General features: G+C 42.3%; 1 protein-coding gene across 1 annotated transcript in view; it reads left to right on the top strand.

Annotated features, from left to right (window-relative positions):
• The window catches only part of slc7a9 (solute carrier family 7 member 9), a 68,240-nt gene that overhangs the window by 18,012 nt on the left and 31,812 nt on the right, over nucleotides 1-18,416 (top strand). Inside the window, exons 3-4 of the mRNA XM_042315185.1 lie at nucleotides 3,287-3,427; nucleotides 16,019-16,166. Coding sequence (XP_042171119.1) covers nucleotides 3,293-3,427; nucleotides 16,019-16,166 — 283 coding nt within the window. The 5' untranslated portion in view covers nucleotides 3,287-3,292. The remainder of the gene's footprint in view (nucleotides 1-3,286; nucleotides 3,428-16,018; nucleotides 16,167-18,416) is intronic.

The raw sequence follows: 18,416 nt of genomic DNA on the forward strand, positions 1-18,416 counted from the left end.
TTTGCATGTACACACATTTTCCATTTAACATGAATATCTGCTGATGGGAGCTCAAGAGCTGGGCCTCTCTGAGCTGGGCCTCTCTGAGCTGGGCCTCTCTGAGCTGGGCCTCTCTGAGCTGGGCCTCTCTGAGCTGGGCCTCTCTGAGCTCTCTGAGCTGGGCCTCTCTGAGCTGGGAGCTGGGCCTCTCTGAGCTGGGCCTCTCTGAGCTGGGCTGCTGGGCCTCTCTGAGCTGGGCCTCTCTGAGCTGGGCCTCTGAGCTGGGCCTCTCTGAGCTGGGCCTCTCTGAGCTGGGCCTCTGAGCTGGGCCTCTCTGGGAGCTGGGCCTCTCTGAGCTGGGCCTCTCTGAGCTGGGCCTCTCTGAGCTGGGCCTCTCTGAGCTGGGCCTCTCTGAGCTGGGCCTCTCTGAGCTGGGCCCTCTGAACTGGGCCTCTGAGCTGGCTGGGAGCTGGACCTCTGAGCTGGGCCTCTCTGAGCTGGGCCTCTCTGAGCTGGGCCTCTCTGAGCTGGGCCTCTCTGAGATCACTTCTCTAACTGAGTGGTCCGTGTGTGGTGGGGGGGGGATCACCATTAGCTTTTGGTAACGATGGACAACCAAGTTTTCATCGGTTGTCACTCAACTAATAAAGACAAAAATGTGACATTGGGAAAGCAATTTAATTAACAAGCATCTGAATGTTGAAGGTGCCAGCCGTAGCCTATTAGAATAGGGATAGGTCTACCCGCTGCCTCTCATTGGCTAGAACAGCTGTCTCCCACACTGTTCACACAGCTGTTATCGGACAGTCATATGCAGGTACATAACAGTTTGATTGGCTACTGAAGGACAGGCCACATCGGTTCAGTCACAACAGATAACAGGTATTTTAGGAATAAAACCATACGAGTCAAAGGGATTCGTAGCTTTGGAATCGTTGTTTCTGAACAACGATTAATTTGGATCGGTTTGGACTCCCGCTGACAGATGAACTGGTATCTGAAACATTTGATCCAGGAACAATCTTTATCTGTAAATCTTTACATCCCATTTGATTTATCATTAATCTGTTGAGAGACAGACGGACATACAGACAGACAAAAGGACTAGTGACTCATTGACGCCATCTCAGTACTGTATTTACTGTGGCAGAATAGCACCCTATTCCCTACGTAGTGCACTACTGTTGACCTGGTTCCATAGGGCCCTGGTCCAAAATAGTGCACTGTGTAGTGAATAGGGTTCTATTTAGTACACAGTCTGTGTGTTTACTGCCCCTGGCGCCAGCCCGCCTGTTGCTAACGCACAGCCACATAATCAATATACTAAAACACTGCAACAGGATGACTTAATGAGTCTGAACAGTGTTGGTACACACGGTCACTGTCAAATGGCTTCATATTCCATATATAGTCCACTACTTTGACCAGGGCCTATAGGGAATAGGGTGTATTTTAGGATACAGACCCTCAGTCTTTAGACCAGGGCCTATAGGGAATAGGGTGCTTGCTGGGATACAGACCCTCAGTCTTTAGACCAGGGCCTATAGGGAATAGGGTGTCTTTTGGGATACAGACCCTCAGTCTTTAGACCAGGGCCTATAGGGAATAGGGTGCTTGCTGGGATACAGACCCTCAGTTGTGGCTACAGTTACCAGGACAGGTAGTAGGGTGACATCAGACAGTCAGATAGAGAGACAGACAGATAGATAGTAGGGTGACATCCTGATCCTCTCAACCAGCTTCATGAGGTAGTCACCAGGAATGCATTTCAATTAACAGGTGTGCCTTGTTAAAAGTTAATTTGTGGAATTTCTTTCCTTATTAATGTGTTGGAGCCAATCTGTTGTGTTGTGACAAGGTAGGGGTGGTATACAGAAGTTAGCCCTATTTGCTAAAAGACCAAGTCCATATTATGACAAGAACAGCTCAAATAAGCAAAGAGAAACAACAGTCCATCATTACTTTAAGACACGAAGGTCAGTCAATACGGAACATTTCAATAACTCTTTATGTTTCTTCAAGTGCAGTCGCGAAAATCATCAAGCGCTATGATGAAACTGGCTCTCATGAGTACCACCACAGGAAAGGATGACCCGGAGATACCTCTGCTGCAGAGGATAAGTTCATTCGAGTTCAGAGGAGACTGGGTGAATCAGGCCTTCGTGGTTGAATTGCTACAAAGAAACCACTTCTAAAGGACACCAATAAAAAGAAGAGACTTGCTTTGGCCAAGAAACACGATCAATGGAAATTAGACTGGTGGAAATTTGTCCTTTGGTCTGATGAGTCCAAATTTGAAATGTTTGGTTCCCACCGCCATGTCTTTCTGAGACGCAGAGTAGGTGAACGGATGATCTCCTCATGTGTGGTTCCCACCGTGAAGCATGGAGGAGGTGGTGTGATGGTGTGGCGGTGCTTTGCTGGTGACGCTGTCAGTGATTTATTTAGAATTCAAGGCACACCTAACCAGCATGGCTACCACAGCATTCTGCAGTGAAATGCCATCCCATCTGTTTTGCGCTTAGTGGTGTTTTTCAACAGGACAATCACCCAACACACCTCCAGGCTGTGTAAGGGCTATTTGACCAAGAAGGAGAGTGATGGATTGCTGCATCAGATGACCTGACCTCCACAATCACCTGACCTCAACCCAATTGAGATGGTTTGGGATGAGTTGGACCGCAGAGTGAAGGAAAAGCAGCCAACAAGTGCTCAGCATATGTGGGATCTCATTCAAGACGGTCTGAAAAGCTTTTTTTTTTTTTTTTTTTTTTTTTTTCTGGCCAAGAGAGTAGCTATAAAGGCAAAGGGTGGCTATTTTGAAGAATATATATAAAATATATTTGGACTTGTTTAACACTTTGTTTAACACTTTTCTGGTCACTTTTCTGGTTACCACATGATTCCATACGTGTTATTTCATAGTTTTGATGTCTTCACTATTGTTCTAAATTGTAGAAAATAGTAAAAATAAAAACTGCCTTGAATAAGTTGTTGGTGTGTCCAAACTTTTGACTGGTACTGTACATCACAGTACATAAAGAGAGACCTAAGCAACACAGCATGGTAACAACACAGCATGGCAGCAACACGACATGGTACAAACATTGGGCACAGACTACAGCACAAAGGGCAAGAAGGTAGACACAACAATACATCATGCGAAGCAGCCATTAACTGTCAGTATGTGTCCATGATTGAGTCTTTGAATGACGGTGAATTGATGAGACCAGGAAGAGAACTGACTCTGTCATCTTTACATTGTCCTCTTACGTGTTTGTGTGTGTGCATGTTTGTGTGTGAGCAGGGTGACATGGACGAGGGCAGTGTGAGGAAGAGGAAGGACATGTTTAATGGAGGACCCGCCCCCGACCCAACCTCCAATATGTCTGCCTCCCACTACAAGCCTGCTGAGGAAGACGTGAAGGCTACCGTGCTACAGAAAGAGGTGAGTAATGTAGAGGATAGTATGTGTGTTAGTCGGTCTCTCTCTCCGTGTGTGTGTGTGTGTGTGTGTGTGTGATGCCAGACAAAAGACCATTTTAAAACCGCCCCACTGCTCATGCCGTGTCTCCAGACATCCCCCAAACAAACAAAAAGTGACTCTCGGAGGGAGATGCACAACTGCTAAATAGTCTCCTTTTAGAAGTGTCAGTCAGTCAGGTGGCTGCCGGCAGAGACTTCTAGTGCAGCAACGTTGAAGGGCTCTGGCTGGTATTACTGAGCCAGCTAGAAGGATGAAGGATGAAGCTAACGTTAAACGGAGTCTACCTCAGCAGGAGCAAAAACACATACGTTACTCAAAAGTTCTCATAATAACTTTAGTGGATGGAAAAAGTTCCCAATTGTCATACAAAGTAAAGATACCTTCATAGAAAATGACTCAAGTAAAATACTACTTAAATAAAACTATTTAGTTTTAAATGTACCTAAGTATCAAAAGTAAATGTAATTTCTAAAATATACTTAAGTAGATGGACAGGACATACTGATACCTACTGATACCTACTGATACCTACTGATACATACTGATACCTACTGATACATACTGATACCTACTGATACCTACTGATACCTACTGATACCTACTGATACCTACTGATACCTACTGATACCTACTGATACCTACTGATACCTACTGATACATACTGATACCTACTGATACCAACTGATACCAACTGATACCTACTGATACCTACTGATACCTACTGATACCTACTGATACCTACTGATACCTACTGATACATACTGATACATACTGATACCTACTGATACCAACTGATACCTACTGATACATACTGATACATACTGATACCTACTGATAACCTACTGATACATACTGATACCAACTGATACCTACTGATACCAACTGATACCTACTGATACATACTGATACCTACTGATACATACTGATACCTACTGATACATACTGATACCTACTGATACCTACTGATACCTACTGATACATACTGATATACTGATACTGATACCTACTGATACATACTGATACCTACTGATACATACTACTGATACATACTGATACCTACTGATACATACTACTGATACCTACTGATACACCTACTGATACCTACTGATACCTACTGATACATACTGATACCTACTGATACCTACTGATACCTACTGATACCTACTGATACCTACTGATACCAACTGATACCAACTGATACCTACTGATACATACTGATACCTACTGATACCTACTGATACCAACTGATACCTACTGATACCTACTGATACCTACTGATACCTACTGATACCTACTGATACCTACTGATACCAACTGGAGCCAGAAGAAGTTTAGGATCAAAAGTCAAAGTATGATTCTTTTCAAATGATTTCTATGAAGCAAACTAGATAGCATCATTATTATAAATATACGGACAGCCACTCCAACACTCAGACATCATTTACAAACTAAATGTGTTTAGTGACTCTGCCAGATCAGAGGCAGTAGGGATGACCAGGGATGTTCTCTGTTTAGTGAGTCTGCCAGATCAGAGGCAGTAGGGATGACCAGGGATGTTCTCTGTTTAGTGAGTCCTCCAGATCAGAGGCAGTAGGGATGACCAGGGATGTTCTCTGTTTAGTGAGTCCTCCAGATCAGAGGCAGTAGGGACGACCAGGGATGTTCTCTGTTTAGTGAGTCCTCCAGATCAGAGGCAGTAGGGACGACCAGGGATGTTCTCTGTTTAGTGAGTCCTCCAGATCAGAGGCTGTAGGGATGACCAGGGATGTTCTCTGTTTAGTGAGTCCTCCAGATCAGAGGCTGTAGGGATGACCAGGGATGTTCTCTGTTCAGTGAGTCCTCCAGATCACAGGCAGTAGGGACGACCAGGGATGTTCTCTGTTTAGTGAGTCCTCCAGATCAGAGGCAGTAGGGATGATCAGGGATGTTCTCTGTTTAGTGAGTCCTCCAGATCAGAGGCAGTAGGGATGACCAGGGATGTTAACTTGATAAGTGTGTGAATTGGACCGTTTTCCTGAAATGCTAAGCATTCAAAATGTAACGAGTGCTTTAAGGTGGGAAAATGTATGGAGTAAAAAGTACATTATTTTCTTTAGGAATGTAGTGAAGTAAAAGTTGTCAAAAATTACAGATACTGTAAGGCTCTGGGTGTAGCTGGTGCAGAGGAGTCAGGTGCAGGACAGCAGAGATGAGTAACACAAAGAACTTTACTCAAAATTTCCAAATACATGAAGTAACAACAAGCCCACAAACATCGGACCGAACTTACGATGAAACAATCACGCACAAAAACCATGGGGAAAACAGAGGGTTAAGTAATGAACATGTAAATGGGGAATGGAAACCAGGTGTGGAAAACAAAGACAAAACAAATGAAAAATGAAAAGTGGATCGGCGATGGTTAGAAGGCCGGTGACGTCGACCGCCTAACGCCGCCCGAACAAGAAGAGGGACCGACTTCGGCGGAAGTCGTGACAGATAAAAAATTTAAAAAGTATAAAAAATACTTAAGTATTTAAGTACTACTTAAGTTCTTTCCACCACTGACTTTACAAAAAGTAGGCTACTGAGACAGACAGTGATGTGGTGCTCAGTGGTTAGGCTTAGACAGACAGTGATGTAGGAGAAAGCAGAGGAGACCGAGAGGTTAGTAGAGTGGTTCCCAAACTTGAAGTCGGGGCCCCTGGGAGAATCTGCACTAATCTCATCAAACAAGATAAGAAAAAAACACAAGATATTTTTCAACATGAACATCTCAACAGGACCCATCTTCCCTATAGACCTACATTACAATACAATCACTGTATGTTACAATATGAACATCTCCACAGGACCTATCCTCCCTTTAGACCTACAATACAATACAACCACTGTATGTTACAATATGAACATCTCAATAGGACCTATCCTCCCTATAGACCTACATTACAATACAACCACTGTATGTTACAATATGAACTACAACCACTATGTTACAATATGAACATCTCCACAGGACCTATCCTCCCTATAGACCTACATTACAATACAACCACTATGTTACAATATGAACATCTCAACAGGACCTATCCTCCCTACATACCTACATTACAATACAACCACTGTATGTTACAATATGAACATCTCCACAGGACTTATCCTCCCTATAGACCTACATTAAAATACAACCACTGAATCTGGGACCTTTACCACATCAGATAATAATAAACCAGCTAACAGGCTGTGTGTTTGTAGATGGACTGAGGTAGGTAGATTGTACAGCTAACAGGCTGTGTGTTTGTAGATGGACTGAGGTGAATGAACCTACAGCAGCCAAAGTGATAATGGCCGGGGTCATTTTTGCTTGTTTGCTGTTCTCCAAATAGCATTTTAGAGATTTTAAATTGTATTGAAATGCAGTAAATGAGCTTCAACATTGTAATTTATGTTTATGTGATCACCCTAATGTGTGTGTCTGACAGAGAGGGAGCCTGAGTAGAGTTTCGCAGCATAGGATCTCCAATGGCTCTCACGGTCATTAATGTAATCTGCCAGCCAGCCAGCCAGCCCAGAGCAGACAGCTTTAACTACAGTGTCAGCCGGTACCAACCTCTACCCCCCCGTTTTAACCCTGCTGTAGTCCGTTCCACACTCACTGAACTCACTGATCCCAGTGTGTCCCAAGTGGAACCCTAATCCCTGTGTAGAAAACAGGGTGCCATTTCACACGCAGACTCTGTCTCATTTGGCTCTCTCTGTCAAAATGATTCCTCTCAGAACAGCAATCTGGGACCTTTTACCACATCAGATAATAAATCAGACTAGATCAATCTGGGACCTTTACCACATCAGATAATAATAAACCAGACTAGATCAATCAGGGACCTTTACCACATCAGATAATAATAAACCAGACTAGATCAATCTGGGACCTTCACCACATCAGATAATAATAAACCAGACTAGATCAATCTGGGACCTTTACCACATCAGATAATAATAAACCAGACTAGATCAATCTGGGACCTTTACCACATCAGATAATAATAAACCAGACTAGATCAATCTGGGACCTTTACCACATCAGATAATAATAAACCAGACTAGATCAATCTGGGACCTTTACCACATCAGATAATAATAAACCAGACTATATCAATCTGGGACATCAGATAATAATAAACCAGACTAGATCAATCTGGGACCTTTACCACATCAGATAATAATAAACCAGACTAGATCAATCTGGGACCTTTACCACATCAGATAATAACAAACCAGACTAGATCAATCTGGGACCTTTACCACATCAGACAATAATAAACCAGACTAGATCAATCTGGGACCTTTACCACATCAGATAATAATAAACCAGACTAGATCAATCTGGGACATCAGATTTACTAGATCAACATCAGATAATAATAAACCAGACTAGATCAACCTGGGACATCAGATAATAATAAACCAGACTAGATCAACCTGGGACATCAGATAATAATAAACCAGACTAGCTCAATCTGGGACCTTTACCACATCAGACAATAATAAACCAGACTAGATCAATCTGGGACCTTTACCACATCAGATAATAATAAACCAGACTAGATCAATCTGGGACCTTTACCACATCAGATAATAATAAACTAGACTAGATCAACCTGGGACATCAGATAATAATAAACCAGACTAGATCAACCTGGGACATCAGATAATAATAAACCAGACTAGCTCAATCTGGGACCTTTACCACATCAGATAATAATAAACCAGACTAGATCAACCTGGGACATCAGATAATAATAAACCAGACTAGATCAATCTGGGACCTTTACCACACCAGATAATAATAAACCAGACTAGATCAATCTGGGACATCAGATAATAATAAACCAGACTAGATCAATCTGGGACCTTTACCACATCAGATAATAAATAAACCAGACTGGATAATAATAAACCAGACAATCTGGGACATCAGATAATAATAAACCAGACTAGATCAATCTGGGACCAGATAATTACCACATCAGATAATAATAAACCAGACTAGATCAATCTGGGACCTTTACCACATCAGATAATAATAAACCAGACTGGATCAATCTGGGACATCAGATACTAATAAACCAGACTAGATCAATCTGGGACCTTTACCACATCAGATAATAATAAACCAGACTAGATCAATCTGGGACCTTTACCACATCAGATAATAATAAACCAGACTGGATCAATCTGGGACATCAGATAATAATAAACCAGACTAGATCAACCTGGGACCTTTACCACATCAGATAATAATAAACCAGACTAGATCAATCTGGGACATCAGATAATAATTTATCTGGGACCTTTACCACATCAGATAATAATAAACCAGACTAGATCAATCTGGGACCTTTACCACATCAGATAATAATAAACCAGACTAGATCAATCTGGGACCTTTACCACATCAGATAATAATAAACCAGACTAGATCAATCTGGGACCTTATCACATAATAATAAACCAGACTAGATCAATCTGGGACCTGTACCACATCAGATAATAAACCAGACTAGATCAATCTGGGACCTGTACCATCATCAGATAATAAACCAGACTAGATCAATCTGGGACCCTTTACCACATCAGATAATAATAAACCAGACTAGATCAATCTGGGACCTTTACCACATCAGATAATAATAAACCAGACTAGATCAATCTGGGTTACCACATCAGATAATATCAGATAATATATAAACCAGACTAGATCAATCTGGGACCTTTACCACATCAGATAATAATAAACCAGACTAGATCAATCTCAGATAATAAAACCAGACTAGATCCTTTACATCAGATAATAATAAACATCATCTGGGATAATAATAAACCAGACTAGATCAATCTGGGACCTTTACCACATCAGATAATAATAAACCAGACTAGATCAATCTGGGACCTTTACCACATTTACCACATCAGATAATAATAAACCAGACTAGATCAATCTGGGACCTTTACCACATCAGATAATAATAAACCAGACTAGATCAATCTGGGACCTTTACCACATCAGATAATCAATGGGAAACCAGACTAGATCAATCTGGGACCTTTACCACATCAGATAATAATAAACCAGACTAGATCAATCTGGGACCTTTACCACATCAGATAATAATATACCAGACTAGATCAATCTGGGACCTTTACCACATCAGATAATAATAAACCAGACTAGATCAATCTGGGACCTTTACCACATCAGATAATAATAAACCAGACTAGATCAATCTGGGACCTTTACCACATCAGATAATAATAAACCAGACTATATCAATCTGGGACATCAGATAATAATAAACCAGACTAGATCAATCTGGGACCTTTACCACATCAGATAATAATAAACCAGACTATATCAATCTGGGACATCAGATAATAATAAACCAGACTAGATCAATCTGGGACCTTTACCACATCAGATAATAATAAACCAGACTAGATCAATCTGGGACCTTTACCACATCAGATAATAACAAACCAGACTAGATCAATCTGGGACCTTTACCACATCAGACAATAATAAACCAGACTAGATCAATCTGGGACCTTTACCACATCAGATAATAATAAACCAGACTAGATCAATCTGGGACCTTTACCACATCAGATAATAATAAACCAGACTAGATCAACCTGGGACATCAGATAATAATAAACCAGACTAGATCAACCTGGGACATCAGATAATAATAAACCAGACTAGCTCAATCTGGGACCTTTACCACATCAGATAATAATAACCAGAAACCAGACTAGATCAACCTGGGACATCAGATAATAATAAACCAGACCAGATCAATCTGGGACCTTTACCACATCAGATAATAATAAACCAGACTGGATCAATCTGGGACATCAGATAATAATAAACCAGACTAGATCAATCTGGGACCTTTACCCATCAGATAATAATAAACCAGACTAATCAATCTGGGACATCAGATAATAATAAACCAGACTGGATCAATCTACCACATCAGATAATAATAAACCAGACTAGATCAATCTGGGACCTTTACCACATCAGATAATAATAAACCAGACTAGATCAATCTGGGACCAGATTTACCACATCAGATAATAATAAACCAGACTGGATCAATCTGGGACATCAGATAATAATAAACCAGACTAGATCAATCTGGGACCTTTACCACATCAGATAATAATAAACCAGACTAGATCAATCTGGGACATCAGATAATAATAAACCAGACTAGATCAATCTGGGACCTTTACCACATCAGATAATAATAAACCAGACTAGATCAATCTGGGACCTTTACCACATCAGATAATAATAAACCAGACTAGATCAATCTGGGACCAGATTTACCACATCAGATAATAATAAACCAGACTAGATCAATCTGGGACCTTTACCACATCAGATAATAATAAACCAGACTAGATCAATCTGGGACCTTACCACATCAGATAATAATAAACCAGACTAGATCAATCTGGGACCTTTACCACATCAGATAATAATAAACCAGACTAGATCAATCTGGGACCTTTACCACATCAGATAATAATAAACCAGACTAGATCAATCTGGGACCTTTACCACATCAGATAATAATAAACCAGACTAGATCAATCTGGGACCTTTACCACATCAGATAATAATAAACCAGACTAGATCAATCTGGGACCTTTACCACATCAGATAATAATAAACCAGACTAGATCAATCTGGGACCTTTACCACATCAGATAATAATAAACCAGACTAGATCAATCTGGGACCTTTACCACATCAGATAATAATAAACCAGACTAGATCAATCTGGGACCTTTACCACATCAGACAATAATAAACCAGACTAGATCAATCTGGGACCTTTACCACATCAGATAATAATAAACCAGACTAGATCAATCTGGGACCTTTACCACATCAGATAATAATAAACCAGACTAGATCAACCTGGGACATCAGATAATAATAAACCAGACTAGATCAACCTGGGACATCAGATAATAATAAACCAGACTAGCTCAATCTGGGACCTTTACCACATCAGACAATAATAAACCAGACTAGATCAATCTGGGACCTTTACCACATCAGATAATAATAAACCAGACTAGATCAATCTGGGACCTTTACCACATCAGATAATAATAAACCAGACTAGATCAACCTGGGACATCAGATAATAATAAACCAGACTAGATCAACCTGGGACATCAGATAATAATAAACCAGACTAGCTCAATCTGGGACCTTTACCACATCAGATAATAATAAACCAGACTAGATCAACCTGGGACATCAGATAATAATAAACCAGACCAGATCAATCTGGGACCTTTACCACATCAGATAATAATAAACCAGACTGGATCAATCTGGGACATCAGATACTAATAAACCAGACTAGATCAATCTGGGACCTTTACCACATCAGATAATAATAAACCAGACTGGATCAATCTGGGACATCAGATAATAATAAACCAGACTAGATCAATCTGGGACCTTTACCACATCAGATAATAATAAACCAGACTAGATCAATCTGGGACCTTCACCACATCAGATAATAATAAACCAGACTGGATCAATCTGGGACATCAGATAATAATAAACCAGACTAGATCAATCTGGGACCTTTACCACATCAGATAATAATAAACCAGACTAGATCAATCTGGGACCTTTTACCACATCAGATAATAATAAACCAGACTAGATCAATCTGGGACCTTTACCACATCAGATAATAATAAACCAGACTAGATCAATCTGGGACCTTTACCACATCAGATAATAATAAACCAGACTAGATCAATCTGGGACCTTTACCACATCAGATAATAATAAACCAGACTAGATCAATCTGGGACCTTTACCACATCAGATAATAATAAACCAGACTAGATCAATCTGGGACCTTTACCACATCAGATAATAATAAACCAGACTAGATCAATCTGGGACCTTTACCACATCAGATAATAATAAACCAGACTAGATCAATCTGGGACCTTTACCACATCAGATAATAATAAACCAGACTAGATCAATCTGGGACCTTTACCACATCAGATAATAATAAACCAGACTAGATCAATCTGGGACCTTTACCACATCAGATAATAATAAACCAGACTATATCAATCTGGGACATCAGATAATAATAAACTAGACTAGATCAATCTGGGACCTTTACCACATCAGATAATAATAAACCAGACTAGATCAATCTGGGACCTTTACCACATCAGATAATAATAAACCAGACTAGATCAATCTGGGACCTTTACCACATCAGATAATAACAAACCAGACTAGATCAATCTGGGACCTTTACCACATCAGACAATAATAAACCAGACTAGATCAATCTGGGACCTTTACCACATCAGATAATAATAAACCAGACTAGATCAATCTGGGACCTTTACCACATCAGATAATAATAAACCAGACTAGATCAACCTGGGACATCAGATAATAATAAACCAGACTAGATCAACCTGGGACATCAGAGCTCAATCTGGGACCTTTACCACATCAGACAATAAAACCAGACTAGATCAATCTGGGACCTTTACCACATCAGATAATAATAAACCAGACTAGATCAATCTGGGACCTTTACCACATCAGATAATAATAAACTAGACTAGATCAACCTGGGACATCAGATAATAATAAACCAGACTAGATCAACCTGGGACATCAGATAATAATAAACCAGACTAGCTCAATCTGGGACCTTTACCACATCAGATAATAATAAACCAGATTAGATCAACCTGGGACATCAGATAATAATAAACCAGACTAGATCAATCTGGGACCTTTACCACATCAGATAATAATAAACCAGACTGGATCAATCTGGGACATCAGATACTAATAAACCAGACTAGATCAATCTGGGACCTTTACCACATCAGATAATAATAAACCAGACTGGATCAATCTGGGACATCAGATAATAATAAACCAGACTAGATCAATCTGGGACCTTTACCACATCAGATAATAATAAACCAGACTAGATCAATCTGGGACCTTTACCACATCAGATAATAATAAACCAGACTGGATCAATCTGGGACATCAGATAATAATAAACCAGACTAGATCAATCTGGGACCTTTACCACATCAGATAATAATAAACCAGACTGGATCAATCTGGGACATCAGATAATAATAAACCAGACTAGATCAACCTGGGACCTTTACCACATCAGATAATAATAAACCAGACTAGATCAATCTGGGACCTTTACCACATCAGATAATAATAAACCAGACTAGATCAATCTGGGACCTTTACCACATCAGATAATAATAAACCAGACTAGATCAATCTGGGACCTTTACCACATCAGATAATAATAAACCAGACTAGATCAATCTGGGACCTTTACCACATCAGATACTAATAAACCAGACTAGATCAATCTGGGACATCAGATAATAATAAACCAGACTAGATCAATCTGGGACCTGTACCACATCAGATAATAAACCAGACTAGATCAATCTGGGACCTGTACCACATCAGATAATAAACCAGACTAGATCAATCTGGGACCTTTTACCACATCAGATAATAAACCAGACTAGATCAATCTGGGACCTGTTCCACATCAGATAATAATAAACCAGACTAGATCAATCTGGGACCTTTACCACATCAGATAATAATAAACCAGACTAGATCAATCTGGGACCTTTACCACATCAGATAATAATAAACTAGACTAGATCAACCTGGGACATCAGATAATAATAAACCAGACTAGATCAATCTGGGACCTTTACCACATCAGATAATAATAAACCAGACTAGATCAATCTGGGACCTTTACCACATCAGATAATAATAAACCAGACTAGATCAATCTGGGACCTTTACCACATCAGATAATAATAAACCAGACTAGATCAATCTTGGACCTTTACCACATCAGATAATAATAAACCAGACTAGATCAATCTGGGACCTTTACCACATCAGATAATAATAAACCAGACTAGATCAATCTGGGACCTTTACCACATCAGATAATAATAAACCAGACTAGATCAATCTGGGACCTTTTACCACATCAGATAATAATAAACCAGACTAGATCAATCTGGGACCTTTACCACATCAGATAATAATAAACCAGACTAGATCAATCTGGGACCTTTACCACATCAGATAATAATAAACCAGACTAGATCAACCTGGGACCTTTACCACATCAGATAATAATAAACCAGACTAGATCAATCTGGGACCTTTACCACATCAGATAATAATAAACCAGACTAGATCAATCTGGGACCTTTACCAAAAACATGTATCCCAATTGTCTGTTTGATAAATCTTTGGGACGTGAAATAGAAACCATTTTTTTGATCGCAAATATAACTATACCACAAATGAAGTATGACATTGCATTCTGGTTCCACTCATGTGATAACTCACCAAGTATGACATTGCATTCTGGATCCATTTGTGTGATAACTGACCAAGTATGACATTGCATTCTGGTTCCATTCGTGTTCTCGCTTGCTACAAGTACATAACCTACTTGAGTGACCAACATCAATCCTCCTGGCTTGTGTACAAGGCCTTTGTATGGTAGCTGTCAATGTATAGTCCTGTTACAGTGTACAGGGTTACTGAGTGACTCTGACAACAGTATCTGACTGACTGAGGAATGTTAGGAAGCTGTTTACTGGTCAGTACCTCTCAATAGAACTACTGCTTCATTTCATTCTGTCAGTTTACTGCTTCATTCAGGGAGGCTCTCAGGAACCCAGAGTCAGTACCTCTCAATAGAACTACTGCTTCATTCTGTAGTTTACACAGGGAGGCTCTCAGGAACCCAGAGTCAGTACCTCTCAATAGTTTATTGAGGAATTTTCCAGTGATATGGGGCGGCAGGGTAGCCTAGTGGTTAGGGCGTTGAACTAGTAACTGGAAGGTTGCAAGTTCAAATCCCCGAGCTGACAAGGTACAAATATGTCGTTCTGCCCCTGAACAGGCAGTTAACCCACTGTTCCTAGGCCGTCATTGAAAATAAGAATTTGTTCTTAACTGACTTGCCTAGTTAAATAAAGGTCAAATAAATAAAAAATGAAACACATTTTCCCTTTTTTTTCGCTTTGTGCGGGTCATTCTGACTCTATAGATTCTGTAAAAAATACGTCCCCTGTGACCTTTGGGGATCTGTGCTTGTCTTACAAACCCCCCTCTAGCTCCTTCCCCGTTAACACACAGACAAATGGTTGGTATCTACAGACTCAGAAGAAACACACCATGTTTAAAAGGGGTTCAGAAGTCCTAAATTACGCCGGCGTGACAGTGAGACTCATTGAGTTAACTACTCACTAACTCACACTACACTGTGTTTATAAACACTATCATGAGCCTGTCAGTCATTGATTGAGTGGTGACACAGGACATATTTTATTCCATAAAAATAATATATATATATATCACCGTCACAGGAAGTTGTCATAACCACTTCCTGTCTCTCTCTGCAGGTGGGCCTTTTGAGTGGGATCTGTCTGATCGTAGGAACCATGATCGGCTCCGGCATCTTCATCTCCCCTAAGGCAGTGCTGCTGGAAACGGGAGCCGTAGGACCTTGTCTGTGTGTCTGGGCCGCCTGCGGGGTGCTAGCTACACTGGGTGAGGACACACACACACAGGCTACACTGGGTGAGGACACACACACACAGGCTACACTGGGTGAGGACACACACACACAGGCTACACTGGGTGAGGACACACACACACAGGCTACACTGGGTGAGCAGACACACACACACAGGCTACACTGGGTGAGGAGACAGACACACACAGGCTACACTGGGTGAGGAGACACACACACACACAGGCTACACTGGGTGAGGACACACACACACAGGCTACAGTGGGTGAGGAGACACACACACAGGCTACACTGGGTGAGGAGACAGACACACAGGCTACACTGGGTGAGGAGACAGACACACACAGGCTACAGTGGGTGAGGACACATACATTACCTGATCTGACCTGGGTAATCTCTAACCAGACACTAAATGACACCATAAACTGAGATAGGTTTTCTTGACTAACCCTGTCCTAGGTAATATCTAACCAGTCACTAGTGGTCGGAAAGAATGATAGGAATCTCCTAAATCAGGAATGACCAAAGTGAGAAGGGCCCCATGTGAGAAGGGCTCCATGTGACAAGGGCCCCGTGTGAGGAGGGCTCCGTGTGAGAAGGGCCCCGTGTGAGGAGGGCCCCGTGTGTGAAGGGCCCCGTGTAAGAAGGGCCCCGTGTGAGAAGGGCCCTGTGTGAGAAGGGCTCCGTGTGAGAAGGGCCCCGTGTGAGAAGGGCCCCGTGTGAGAAGGGCCCCGTGTGAGAAGGGCCCCGTGTGAGAAGGGCCCTGTGTGAGGAGGGCCCTGTGTGAGAAGGGCCCCGTGTGAGGAGGGCCCCGTGTGAGAAGGGCCCCGTGTGAGGAGGGCCCCCTGTGAGAAGGGCCCCGTGTAAGAAGGGCCCCGTGTGAGAAGGGCTCCGTGTGAGAAGGGCCCGGTGTGAGAAGGGCTCCGTGTGAGAAGGGCCCTGTGTGAGAAGGGCCCCGTGTGAGAAGGGCCCCGTGTGAGGAGGGCCCCGTGTGAGGAGGGCCCCGTGTGAGGAGGGCCCCGTGTGAGGAGGGCCCCGTGTGAGGAGGGCCCCGTGTGAGGAAGGGCCCCGTGTGAGAAGGGCCCGTGTGAGGAGGGCTCTGTGTGAGAAGGGCCCCGTGTGAGAAGGGCCCCGTGTGAGAAGGGCCCCGTGTGAGAAGGGCCCGTGTGAGGAGGGCTCTGTGTGAGAAGGGCCCCGTGTGAGAAGGGCCCCGTGTGAGAAGGGCCCCGTGTGAGGAGGGCCCCGTGTGAGGAGGGCTCCGTGTGAGAAGGGCTCCGTGTGAGAAGGGCCCCGTGTGAGGAGGGCCCCGTGTGAGGAGGGCCCCGTGTGAGAAGGGCCCCGTGTGAGAAGGGCCCCGTGTGAGAAGGGCTCCGTGTGAGAAGGGCTCCGTGTGAGAAGGGCTCCGTGTGAGAAGGGCCCCGTGTGAGAAGAACTGGAACTGCATCCCTATGGCACCCTAACCCTATGGGTCGTGGTCCCCCATAGGGTCCTGATCTAAAGTAGTGCACTATATATAGGGAATAGGGTGCCATAGGGCTCTGGTCTAAAGTAGTGCACTATATAGGGAATAGGGTGCCATAGGGCTCTGGCCTAAAGTAGTGCCCTATATAGGGAATAGGGTGCCATAGGGCTCTGGTCTAAAGTAGTGCACTATATAGGGTGCCATAGGGCTCTGGTCTAATGTAGTGTACTATATAGGGAATAGGGTGCCATAGGGCTCTGGCCTAAAGTAGTGCCCTATATAGGGTGCCATAGGGCTCTGGTCTAAAGTAGTGCACTATATAGGGTGCCATAGGGCTCTGGTCTAAAGTAGTGCACTATATAGGGTGCTATAGGGCTCTGGTCTAAAGTAGTGCACTATATAGGGTGCCATAGGGCTCTGGTCTAAAGTAGTGCACTATATAGGGTGCCATAGGGCTCTGGTCTAAAGTAGTGCACTATATAGGGTGCTATAGGGCTCTGGTCTAAAGTAGTGCACTATATAGGGAATAGGGTGCTATAGGGCTCTGGTCTAAAGTAGTGCACTATATAGGGAATAGGGTGCCATAGGGCTCTGGTCTAAAGTAGTGCACTATATAGGGTGCTATAGGGCTCTGGTCTAAAGTAGTGCACTATATAGGGAATAGGGTGCTATAGGGCTCTGGTCTAAAGTAGTGCACTATATAGGGAATAGGGTGCTATAGGGCTCTGGTCTAAAGTAGTGCACTATATAGGGAATAGGGTGCCATAGGGCTCTGGTCTAAAGTAGTGCACTATATAGGGTGCTA

Source organism: Oncorhynchus tshawytscha, unplaced genomic scaffold (assembly GCF_018296145.1).
Source record: "Oncorhynchus tshawytscha isolate Ot180627B unplaced genomic scaffold, Otsh_v2.0 Un_scaffold_3790_pilon_pilon, whole genome shotgun sequence".
Taxonomy (NCBI): domain Eukaryota; kingdom Metazoa; phylum Chordata; class Actinopteri; order Salmoniformes; family Salmonidae; genus Oncorhynchus; species Oncorhynchus tshawytscha.